The 13,042-nt window shown below is 40.1% G+C and overlaps 1 protein-coding gene across 4 annotated transcripts in view; it reads right to left on the reverse strand.

Annotated features, from left to right (window-relative positions):
* Positions 1-3,809: 3,809 nt before the first annotated feature.
* ap1b1 (adaptor related protein complex 1 subunit beta 1) overlaps positions 3,810-13,042 on the reverse strand; it is a 33,134-nt gene continuing 23,901 nt past the window's right edge. For all 4 annotated transcript variants that reach the window (XM_088335842.1, XM_088335843.1, XM_088335841.1 and 1 more), the window contains one exon: positions 3,810-4,764. In XM_088335842.1, the coding sequence (XP_088191968.1) occupies positions 4,690-4,764 (75 nt within the window). In that variant the 3' untranslated portion in view covers positions 3,810-4,689. The remainder of the gene's footprint in view (positions 4,765-13,042) is intronic.

The raw sequence follows: 13,042 nt of genomic DNA on the forward strand, positions 1-13,042 counted from the left end.
GTGACACCTTGAGTAAAAATATTGTGATAAGACAAATGCCTTGTCATATGTTATTTGTACCACCGTTGATTTAGTGGTAAACTTGAAGGCATGCCCGCTGCCACTACTCAGGTTTGATCTCCGTTGCATACTATGTTTTGCCATTTAGGTCAGCGATGTTTATCGAGTTGATTAAGTATTGCTCAAATATGGCATTACGGTAAAACCTTGTATCATAACGCATACCAATAATTCCAGCATGTAGTTCAAATATTATCTGCAGCATTCAGTATATAAAACGCACCAGGTTATTAGGCGAACTTTCACATTTGTGCCCAAATTATTTTCTTAGGTGCACCTTATTGTCCAGAAAATACGGTAAATTGAAGAAAGAGAAGGCTGATTTAGTAAGCAGAGCTTAGGAAGCTGGATCCAGGAATGTATTACAGCAGAGACGAAAATTAATTCACCTGGTTGATGCCTGGCAGGGCGGCTTTTGTAAAAACAGATGATGGACACCAGTAATGAGAAATGAAGAAGCCCTCGAGGCACAGGGCAGAAACCAGTGATTGGCAAAGTATCGTATTAGTGATGATACCAGCACTGACGAGCGGTCAGGGGACTCGGGGAGGCAGGGAAGGCCATATTCATGAAAGGGTGAGAACAAAATATGTGAAATGGTTACATTTATTCAAGTGTTGAAGTTCGTTTTCATTTAACCTTGCAATTTGGGGATTTTCTTTTTCAAAACCTGTTCATTTTCACATTTAACGTTTAAATACCAAGGATAGGCCAGCGTTTGCTGAGCCTCATACAGGATGCACAGCAATCTGTCAAGAAGCGCTGGTCTCACTATTGGACTCTGAAATGAGGCAGGAGAACATGGCAGAGCCGCCCTGCTGCTACGGCTAGGCTAACAGCTCTGCTAGGCCACCGCTGCAGCCCTGCATCTTGCCAACACCAGGTTCCACGAAACATATAACCTAGTGCTACAATTTGTGGGACATCGCTACATTTGGGGCTCATTTATTCTAATCATTGCGGGGACTTGGCTCAAATCAACGATGCTAGCCAGCCACTCTCTAAATTGCTTTCTTATTCTGAATGGAAACACCCTCCATTTTCGTTTTACTTTTATATAATGACAATAAAACCATTGAAGTGCAATTATGTATATACTATATATAGTTATATATATATATACTTTAAATAAATTATATATACTATATATATATATATAGTCGTATACTCAAAGTCAGTAATGACGTCATCTCGAGGTAACGTATTTTCCGCACTATAAGGCGCACCTAAAAGTCTTAATTTTTTTCAAAAGCTGACCATGCGCCTTATATATGGATCCATATTAAGTCGCAAAGTCTTGCAACTAAAGCAAGCAGCCGCCGACCAGATTTTCCCCTGAAGGCGAAGTCGTCCGCGGCGTATGCTGGGATTTATATACCGGCGTTTCATTTCCTAACCAATGTGTCAATCATCATTTGGCTAAAATTATTCGGAGGTAAAGGGGGCGGATCCTTTTTATCATTTACAGGCTGGCATTGGCTTGAACTGTAAAACAAAGCCTGCAATTGGCCGAAAAGATGTGTCAATCATCAGTTGAATCGATCACTATTGGCTAAAGTTATTCTAAGGTCAAGGGGCGGATCCTTTTTATCATTTACAGGCTGGCATTGGCTGAAGCGGCAAAACAAAGCCTGCAATTGGCCGAAAAAGATGAATGCGTATAGCACGTGGTTTGACGGCATACAGAAAGCATTTTTATACTATTCTGTATTTGTAAATATTTTATTCTCCTGGATTTACTACACTCACGGATATAAGAGGACCATGGCTGCACATTATTATTGAACACAACAACTTCGGTGAGCTACCCTGGCTATACATTTTCCCAGTATCTTAAATCCGGTAACTCGATGTTTCTGTGATAAGCGGTGCAGATAATGGATGGAATGGAGTGTCTATTTTTAAATTAAACTCAATTCCAAGTGTTTATTGTCATATGCACAGTAAAGTTGCGAGCGAAAAAGAAAATAGAAACTAAGGAATGGTTGGCATTTCTTGAATCCCAAGACTTTAACCTTCCGAATGATATTTGAAACGATGCATTTGAGTGACATCGTAGGGACACCGCATCCGCACGTGTCTACTACACGTATTTGTCTCTTTGCAAGATTTGGGAATGTTAAGGGGTAATAAGTTTGACTGAATCATCTGTTTTGTCGACGTTCCCATTGTAGCGCCTTATAATCCGGTGCGCCTTATCTATGGAAGATTTAGGACCAAAAACTACTTTTGGGGGGTGCGCCCTATAACCCGGTGCGCCCTATAGTGCGGAAAATACGGTAGGTTTAGTCCTTTCGGGGCTTTTATAACGGGGGCGACGAGAATTGTTTACTTTTCGCTGGTAGTTCTGGTCGCCATTAACCGCAAAAACTGAGGAATTGCTGTATTAGCAAGTTAATAGCAAGTTAAGACTTCCAGGAGCAAATAGACTTAATTTATAAAATAGGCTAAGAAAAAAAAAAAGTTTATCTGTGTCAATCAAATGATTAATACGATTTAAGTGACAGATGTGTAAATCTGAGACTAAACAGACACCAGCAGTACTGCACGTCACTGGCCCCTTCATAGCGTTCATTTAAAAAAAATAAAACTTATTTCACCAAGGTGATATTCCAGTTTAGCATTCCAATGCAATATCTGTTTGGTCAGTTTAGGATGATTTCTAACGGCTCAGATCATGACGCATTTTGAATCAATTTATTGCAGGATCCAGACTCATTCCAAAAAATGCTCGAGGTCCAGAACAGAAATGTTTTTAAAAAGGAATGGTTTTGCCACGCACAAACACACACACAGGCACACGCTTTTGTCGATTAATGTATAAAGATCACAGCTTTGTCTACAAATTACTTTCAAAAATTTGCCATAAATAGAAAACTGCAAGGCAAAACCATACATTTCAGGGTTTATACACTTTGCGAATATATTTGTGGATATGAACAATACGTGTGTAAATATTTTTGAGACAAATCTTTCCCTAAATCTTTGGGTGAATGTTACAGTAATATGCAGCTTATATTTTCAGTTGCAGGAAGTTCTTCTCATTACAATTTACCTTTGGGAAACGCTACCCTATTTTTTTGCATTGCCCATAATAAAAGTCCATAACTGATACACATTTCATAGTGGACTGTTCAGGTGTAGCATGCACCAGTCCTCTTTGGGGCCTCATTAGGGGGCATGGACGCTTTACAGAACCATGCCATACAAACTAATGCCAGTCACCGTTAATTAAGCGTGAAGATGTAATGCAGTGATAAAGCAAAGCCCAAAAGAGCAATGCTGGTGTCATTTTTAAGCAGACTTGAGAAACATGGCAACAATTTCAAGAAATTATATGCACTCTACCCAAAATACAGGTACTTTTCAATCCTTGAAAACAACATTAAAATTCAAGCATTTTCGAAAATTTCGAGCACCCGTACAAACCCTAAGCAATAAAATGTTTTAGTAGTCTTGTTACTAGGCTGAGTTCATGTGTTTCTGATGCAATTATGCCCTATTGGTACTAAAACTAAAAAAACAAATACATTAAAAAAAAAAACATGTACAATGCATTTGGTCTTTAGAAGAACTTATCCAGTGTTTTGAATGTTTCCTTCTCTCATATTAGATTCACACCATCAGTCTCCAAACAACCCAGATTTGCTTCAAGGACTAAAGTGGAAAAACACGGCACTTGAGAATATTGGTTTCTCTTTTTTAATCGAAAGTCAGATGAAAGTCAAGAAAAAAAAAACAACATGACATAATTCCTCAAGACTTTTAATATTTCTCTTTTGGACAATGTGCACACAAGAGACAGCTCCAAAAATTGATTCAGCATTATTCTTCTTTGTCAACATCAGCTGTCCCCGCAAACACTGGTAAGCGAATCAATTCATATAAAAGTTGATAAATGCTTACCCCTTGCTGAGCTGACAATAAGGGCATTAAAGCAGTGACAAGAAAAACAAGATTTCAAGGGCAAGAACTGAACACGGTCTTAGCCCACCTCAACATCACACAGGAATGACTTCAATGTTATAAACAGCTGCTTTGTGATTTACACTTCATCCCCTCAGCCCTCATCTAAGCTGCATATTTTGTTGCCTTGATTCACACACAAACACTGACAACTACAAACAGGGGGGAAAAAAACCTAATTATGATACATATAAAGTCATGATGCAGATGTTAAAAATAAAACAAACAAGAACAAACACACAAATGGTGATGGCCAAAGACTGCAAATAATGCATTCAAGGATATTTGCAGGTCTGTGGAAGCAGGGTAAAAGTTGGGTGGCATTCAATTTTATAGAACCCTAATTATATTCATAACTATACTGTAATGTGATACAATGGAAGCATGCCGTTTGGTTCTCCAATCTAAGATGACAGGCGGCTCAGTGAAGGCCTTGCACAATTGCCTTACGATGACAGTCTGCCATCAGGATGAGGACATATATGTAACACAATTCGAGGAATAAATGATGAAATACTAATCAAGTGCTGGTAAACACAACAAGAGAGACACTTTGCAGCAACCAGCATGTCCTGCACTGCATGACAGTGTGACGACACAGTCCACGGGTAGGAAAAGATGACCGACAGCAGCGTCCATCGGGGCAGCCGTTTTTTGTATTCCTCAGTTCTTCAGCACCGCTTCATAGCTCAGGAACACACATTGGGAAACTTCAGGGGCTCTGCATCTGAGGGAGACCTGAAAAAGACCACCAGCAGACTTTAAACAGGATTTCTACAAGACTTTTTAAATGCCTTTTGAAACCAAACTTAAGAACAAGTCGACTAAAAAACACACAAATATTTCTTACATAAAATACATTATGCCTCGTACAAATTACACGTCACAGCTTTTAGCCATGGTGAAAAAACATTCGTCGGACAGCCACTTCTCATTACATTTACACTTTCCTCCCATGGTCCAAAGTCAACATCTCTGCCCGAAGTTACTATGTGTATTTTTGGTAGACCAAAGACATGCGTCTGCTCTGAAAGGGCCGACTGAAACCACATTACCGTTTTGATAGTCCCATATTGTGGTCATGCGATGTTGCCACAAAACTAAAGTGGTGAATTATCAAAAGAGACAATTAAAAAACTATACGAAATCTTTTCAGTTCAAACAAATATAAATCTTATTATTGTGCTTATATTTTGAAGACTTTCGAAATCTAGATTTTAAGACATTTTTAGAATAATATGTTATCGCTTATTAAGCCTGTTCAAGGATCCACGGGAACCCTGTTTAAAGGTATTCCCATACAAAATGTTTTTCTTTTGTCCAATTATGCACCAGGCATAAAAATGAATCGCTGGTTAAAAATAACACGAAATACAGAGACTCCTCGCTACTTCAAGCTTCAGTTATCACTGATTCACTCCTTCACTGATTTTGAATTAAATTGAGTTTGTCTAACGATTTAGAAAAAAAACATTAGGTGTGAATCATGTACTGTTCAGAGCCACAAGTAAAGCTGTGATTTACATATGTGATTTTAAATCGAGCAAATCATTAAAGATTTAGACCTTGAGTAAATTGCAATAATATTTGTTTTTGACACAAAATCTCTCCCCATAAAAGGTGTTAAAATGTAAAAAATAAGACAATGCCATACAAACTACTGCCAGCTGCCATCAACCATGATGATAGAAATGCAATGGCAAAGTGGAGCCACCAAAGATAAGTGTTGGCATTACATTTAAGCAGACTTACTGATAAACAACAGTTTCAAGCATTTACAAACACGTCATCCAAAATTCCAGCTCTTTTTAAGCCATGAAAACACAATTCAAGAATTTTAAGGATTTAAACCACCCTAAGAAGCCCTGCTTAAATATCAGCTTTGGCCTTGTAAACAATTAGTCTGACTCTAGAACATGCACTAGGGCAGAACTGTTTCGAAACACAGCAAAAAGGTCAGTCGAAGAATGCATGATCAAACCAAGTTCAAACAAAACCCACACAATTATTTTCTGCAGTTGGGAGAAGCAGAACTACTTAATTGCTCACACAGTTGCTATGGGGACACGAGATAGCAGATAAAAATGTGTCTAAAGTAGTGCCCCCTTTCTCCAACATATTTAACTCTGTTTCTCCCATTCAACATCAATTTGTGTTACCCGAGGGTTGATGGTGAGTACAATAAGTGAAATTCATTGCTAGTCAAAGAGAACTGGAAGGTAGAACTGGGACAAGACTATAATGTGCAAGGGTGAACTGTAAAGCATCGTGGGAAAGCTGCAGCAAATTAAATTGCTTCTTTAGGGAAAAGTTGCTCAAGTAAAACAATTAACTTCTGTGTTCAGCCGTTGTAAGAATTAGTGTTAACATATTTTATTCCAGAGAGCAACGTCGGCCAAAAAATACGCAGCGGCAAAGCTTTGCACACTCTCTCTTATCTAAATATAGCTTCCGCCGACGTGGCTTTATCGCATCATGCCAAGAAACAAAGTGCAAGAAGCCAGCAGCTTAGAGACAAGCGACAGTCCAAACACTGACTGACTGTTTTATTGCTAGCGAGTAACAATTTCAATTTACCATTTTACCGCAATCTGCCACACCTTTAAAATGCTGAGCCAAACTCTTAGAGGAATACATATAAACAAGTAATCCACATCAATTATTTAAATGTGCTTTACTTCAGTTGGTGGCTCACAAAGAGTCACAAATAATCACTGGCCTAGCTGAACATTAACTACGCTCGAGCATATTAATCAGATTGAAAAAACGAACCGCAACAACCATTTAATCTTAAAAAAAAAAAAAAATACCTGGAGGTATTACAAAAATGATATTTAAAAATGTAATCATGGAAATATACAAATAACAATATGTAATGGAGGAGTTTCAATGTTATCTAAATGCAGCATTCGGCAACCCAAAATGTTAAAAGAGCCATGTTGGACCAAAAAACAAAAACAAATTTGTGTGGAATAGCCAAAAATGAAAGGCAATAAATAAGCCTTGTAATAAATGCAACGCAAGCTGTATGTATCCATATTAGCCTGCTACCAAAATGCCTAAGTCGATTCAGCGCATCCTGTGCAGAATGATGCACTACATTTGGTGTTAGCTGCGGTTGATGGTGGACGCATCAGGTTAGCACTGCTCGTTCTATGCGTTTATACTGTCATTGGCGTCGGTTTTAAGAGTATTGTTAATTATTAATTTTACAATTCTAACCATTTTAACATAGTTAGAAGTAAAGCAGCCGAGTCCTGCCATGGCCGGGCATTATACCGGCGGGCGGAGACGTAACTGCGTGAGATTCTTGCTCAAAGATGTTGTGGCAATTTCGGAGGGAATGTCAAGGACGGATTTTATTAACAAGTTTGTTGAAAAGATTCTGAAGTTTAAAAAGGAGGAGGTACATGCTGTCATAAAAATGACTTCTGGCAAAGGCTTTGATGTGAGTTTTGAAACGGCAGCTCTTTATCAAGAGTTTTGGAATCGCTTTGAGGGAGTGAGGTCCCAGTTTTCAGGATTTACAGTGGAGAAGCTGACTGATAATACTAACAAGATTGTCGTTGTTAGAATGTTTAGTGAAATGATCAGTGCTGATGACGTCTGTTATTGGTTGAGTAGATACTGCTCAGTAAAAGGCCAGGCTATGAAGGTGAGGTGTGAGAAAGGCTATTGGAATGGTGCCTGGAGGGTACCAGTCCAACTACGGCAAGATCCTCAGGGCTTTCAGGGAATGAAACAAATTCCGTCGACTATATTCCTGGGGGAAAACCGTGGCTTTATCCACTATCAAGGGCAACCGAAACTCTGTCGCAAATGTGGTGAGCATGGGCATCTGGCTGAGGTATGTGATCGAATTTTTTGTGGAAAGTGCAGAACAATTGGACATTCCTTTGAGGAATGTAGCAATAGCAGAAAATGCAATCTCTGTGGAGAAACGAATCACCTCTTTAGAAACTGCCCGAATTCGTTTGCTAACAAATTGAAAGCTAGGAAGGCAGTTAACAAAGACAACAAAGACAATGAAATGATGTCAGACAACATAGATAATGAAATGAATAAATGTCACAAAGACAATGAAGTGAATAAAGATAACAAAGACAATGAAATTAATAAAGTCATGGAAATACAAAATGAAAATGAACAAGAAATTAATGAAGTTATGGAAATACCCAATGAAATTGATCAAGAAATGCACAAAGAAATTGGACAAGACAAACAAATTGAAAAAACAGATTTACCTACCAAAACCCCTGGAGCAGAGACCAGAGAATCAAAATTGAAACAGGAAGAACCTGGAAATTCTGATTCGATTTCTCATAAAATACCTGAATTTGGACATGACAAACGAATAGAAAAAGCAACTGCCACTCCGAAAACACATATTAATCAGGAAGGGCCTGGAAGAGAGTTCAAATTAGCAAATTTGTTTGCTACGCCATTGCCGGGATTTGGAGAAGTCAAACAAATCGAAAAGGCGAATGACTCTCCAAAAACCCATACGGGCACTGGAAAGAGGAGTAAAAGTAAGACAAAATTGGGAGTGGTGAAAAAACCAGAAACAAAGATAAGAGATTTAGAAGAAAGCCGATTGCCGGTGAATAAGCCCACAAGGGAACTGTATGAAGTTGAGACGGAGGAAGTCGGGGAGGGAAAAAATCTGACCCTTAGTGGGCAAGGAAGTAAGAGACCCTTTGATAGGTCCTCTGGCTCACCCCCTAACCCAGAAAAAAGGGGAAGACCTGGAACCACAGACAGAGAGTCAGAGGGTCCCAGAGTTTTCCCCGGTGAGTCTCAAAATGAGGTACTACTCTTAAGTGATGTGTCTGACACAGGTGACACTCTCGATGATCTCGATGATCACCAAAGAATGGACTCAGATCCCCCGGTTTTGTCTAACTAGTTTAAATACTTTAACAACAATTATGAACATTACATTCTCTACTATCAATGTGAGAAGTGTGAGATCAAAGGTTAAGGCTAACAGTGTTTTATCGTTCTTAAAAACTATCAGAACGGATGTGTTTTTACTACAGGAATGCTGCATCCCCTTTCTAAAAAATTATAAACAGTGGGAAGAGATTTGGCCATATCCGTCATTATGGAGTGGCTCGAATGAAAACCGTAACGATGGGGTAGCCATTTTAATAAACAACCCTCAACTCATCATAAAGGGGAGTACTGTGATAAGAGACGGACGCGCAATCTTAGCAAGACTTTCTTATATAGGGAATGATTTTAACCTCATTAACATATACGGCCATGCCGACAGACAACTCAGGTACGAACTTTTAGAGGACATCCAGTCGCATATGCTAGGCCATCAACCACTAATCGTGGGAGGAGATTTTAATTGCATCCTAAGTAGGAAGGATAGAAAGAGGAATGATGAGGAGTTTAAAGTAGATAAAACATTAACTTTATTACAAGACATGTGCCGGACATTTAAACTGGTGGACTGTTTCAAATCCATACATCCAGGAGAGGAGGGCTTCACCTGGTTCAGTAGTGACAATGCCAGAGCCTCTCGAATAGACTACATTTTTACGAGGGGTTTAGCACAGAGTGATGCAAGATTAATTCCAGTTTTTTTTTCGGATCACTTGCTACTGTCCTGCTCTTTCTCATTTCCTTCAGGTATGACTGTTGGGAAGGGTTTGTGGAAGTTAAACTGCTCCCTGCTGGAGGATGAGGCTCTAGCCGCACAATACAGGGAGCTGTACAAAGACTGGCAGACCCTTCAAGACTCGTATGATTCACGAGCACAATGGTGGGAAATGACAAAGAAACGAACACAGACCTTTTTTAAAAATGCAGGGAAAAACAAGAAACTCAAAGAGATGAAACGCATGTCGGGACTACAAAGAAGACTCCAACGCTATTTCATCCTAACAGAAAAGGGGATGGACTTTAATGATGAAATCAAAGAGACCAAACAAGAACTAAACGCTTTGGCGGAAATAAAGAGCAAAGGCATCATAATAAGAAGCAGAGAAAGAGAAATAGAAGAAGGGGAAAAATGTACACGCTACTTTTTTAAAAAAATTATGGGCAAAAATGAGGGGATTTTTAAACTTCAAAACGAAAACGGGCAAATAACAACCAGATTGGTCGAAGACTACTACAAAAAATTATTTGAAAAGAAAGAAACATATGAGAATGAAATGGGGCATGTATTAGATCATATTTCAAGATCAGTGCGTCAAGACCCCTTTTTAACATCGGACTTTACCCAAGACCAACTGAATGATTGCATAAAGACTATGAAAAAAGGCAAATCACCCGGGGAGGACGGACTCAACCTCGAATTTTACCGGACTTTTTGCGATATTTTAGCACCAGATCTGTTAACTGTTTTTAACGAATTTTCCAGTCGAGACCATATGCCAGACAGTTTCAGAATCGGGATAGTTACTCTATTGCACAAAAAAGGAGACAAAATTGACTTAAAAAACTGGCGACCCATAACGCTTTTAAACGTGGACTGTAAAATTTAAAGCAAGCATCTAGCAACACGAATGTCTGTTGTCTTGGGAGACTTGGTTGATCCAGACCAAACCTGTGCCATTGTGGGAAGGAAGATCAGCGACAGTCTCATGCTGATCCGTGACACCATTTGTTATGCAAGAGACAGAAACATGCGACTAGCGGTCCTAAACCTAGACTTTGAAAAAGCCTTTGATCGAGTCTCGCACCAATACCTCTTCAGGGTATTGCAAAAATGTGGTTTTCCCCAAAAATACATCAATTGGGTAGGACTGCTATACCGAGACATCTACAGCAAATTCATGATTAACGGGAATTTATCGGAAGCAATCGAGATCAACTGCGGTGTACGTCAAGGTTGCCCTATGTCTCCCCTTCTCTATGTTCTTTGCATTGAACCTTTGGCACAAATGTTAAGAAAAGATAGATTTGTCGAAGGCATCAATATCCCAGGAAGTGGGGGACAAATTACCAAGTGTGTTTTGTACATGGATGATTTTAATATTTTGTGTACTGACCGCGCATCTGTTGAAAGAGCCCTTGACTTGACTGACCTGTTTGGGAGGGCGTCTGGGTCAAGGCTAAATAGAGAAAAATCGCAAGTGAAGTTTTATGGAATGTGGAAAGAGACAGAAAAGGCAGGACTCCCGCTGACGGTGTTAAAGACAGACCAGAAAATCCTAGGGATAAAATTCAATGCGGATGGAGGAGGCGAAACCAACTGGGATGACGTGACAAGGAAAGTTAAGCAAAAACTTGTTTTTTGGTCACTAAGAAAACTGACAATAGAGGGGAAGGTCCTAATCATCAAAGCGATCATCCTCCCAATGCTTTTGTCAATCAGTTTAATTTTTATGCCTAAAAGAAACGTGCTGTTACAAATGGACCGAGCCATCTTTCGCTTTGTCTGGGGCTCAAAGTGGGAAAGGATAAAAAGAGATACAATGAAAAAGAAAAAGGAAAAAGGGGGGAAAGGAGTGCCTGACCTCCAGCTTTTCCTGGGAAGCAAATATGTCTCTCTCCACTTCCAAAACGCTGTGGGCCCACCCAACAACCCGAAAAGTCAAGCAATGACCCGTTTTTGGATGGGCTCATATTTGCGGAAGCTAAAGCTTGTACCAGACAATCGTTTGATTCCAGTTTCGTTTAACTTGCCACCAACACATCTCTTTATCCGGGATTTTTTGAAGAAGTTTGATTTGGAAACACAAGAATGTCACACTTTACAAAACCACAGGGCCCTTATTGCTATTGTGCAAGAGCGAGCTACAGTAAGCCCTGTGCGGGGGCTTGCGTTTGGCGAATCCACAACGGTTTGGAGCAACGTCAATCATCCTGCCCTCCCAAACAGACTACGAGACTTGTCATGGATGGTGGCTCATGAAGTTCTCCCAGTCAGAGCTGTAATGCACCACCGAGGAATGTCAGCGACTTCGACGTGCCCTCGACCTGGCTGTGGTGCCCAGGAGTCGGTGAGGCACCTTTTTTGTGAGTGCAGCGCTGCCAAGGTCTTGTGGACAATGGCCGAACAACTAGGAAAGTTCCCGGACTTGCCAGCAGGAGAGGTCCCTGATGCACAGTACGTGCTTTACGGGGTGAGTCGGTCGAGGAGGGATCGGAACGACTTTGCCAGGGACTGGCTCACTCTCGCCGCCATCAAGGACGCCATCTGGACCTCCAGAAACCTGCTGGTATGGAGGTGCAGGCAGATCCCCCCCGTGGCTGTGCTCCAAATGGCTGCAGATACCATACAATCTGCGAGCGGCGGGCCTAGGACGCAGCCATAAAGAAGACTCGTCTGTACCCACCCGGAGGGGGGAGCCGGAGCTACACTGTGGGAGTCCCGGCAGCAACGGCCTGGGTTGTGGAACCCAGAAGGGAGAGGACCCACGCAGAATGGAAAGGACCCACACAGAGGACTGGAAGAATGCTGCTTGGGAGGGTGGGATGGCAGAGCTATGCCCTTGCACAATAGTATAGCCTTTTACACGCTGGTTAACTACTGTTAAAAGAAAATAACTCTGAAATTGTTTAATTGATGTTGAAAATGTCAGGAAAAAATGTTAAAACGTCATATCGTCACGTCATATTGTCAAATATAAAAAAAATGTGAATATGCTTGATGGCTGTGTTTTGCTGCTGTTGGTGTCGGTGGATTTGTTCAGACCGAGGACAATCGACTTTGGCCTGGACGGATCTATTGACACTAACAAAGATGTTATATAATGAAATTGTGAATATGTTTGATTTTCGAGAAGGTTTGTTCAAACCTCACTTTGTGTTTGCTGTTAAAAACGTAATATTGGAATATAATATTGTGAATGTGCTTAATTGCTGTTGAGATTGTCATGATTGTTTTCTGTTTTTAGTGTCAATAAATTTGTTCAAACCAAAAACATGACTACTAAGTTCATTACAATGTTAATGAATTACAGTACGTTTCATTGATTTGATAAAATTTAGGAAATACAATAACAAAATCCAATTGTCATTTTAGTTTTGACGATTAAAAAAGTGCATTAAGTTC

This window comes from Urocampus carinirostris, chromosome 5 (assembly GCF_059441175.1).
Source record: "Urocampus carinirostris isolate Australia breed hairy pipefish chromosome 5, RoL_Ucar_1.0, whole genome shotgun sequence".
Classification (NCBI taxonomy): Eukaryota; Metazoa; Chordata; class Actinopteri; order Syngnathiformes; family Syngnathidae; genus Urocampus; species Urocampus carinirostris.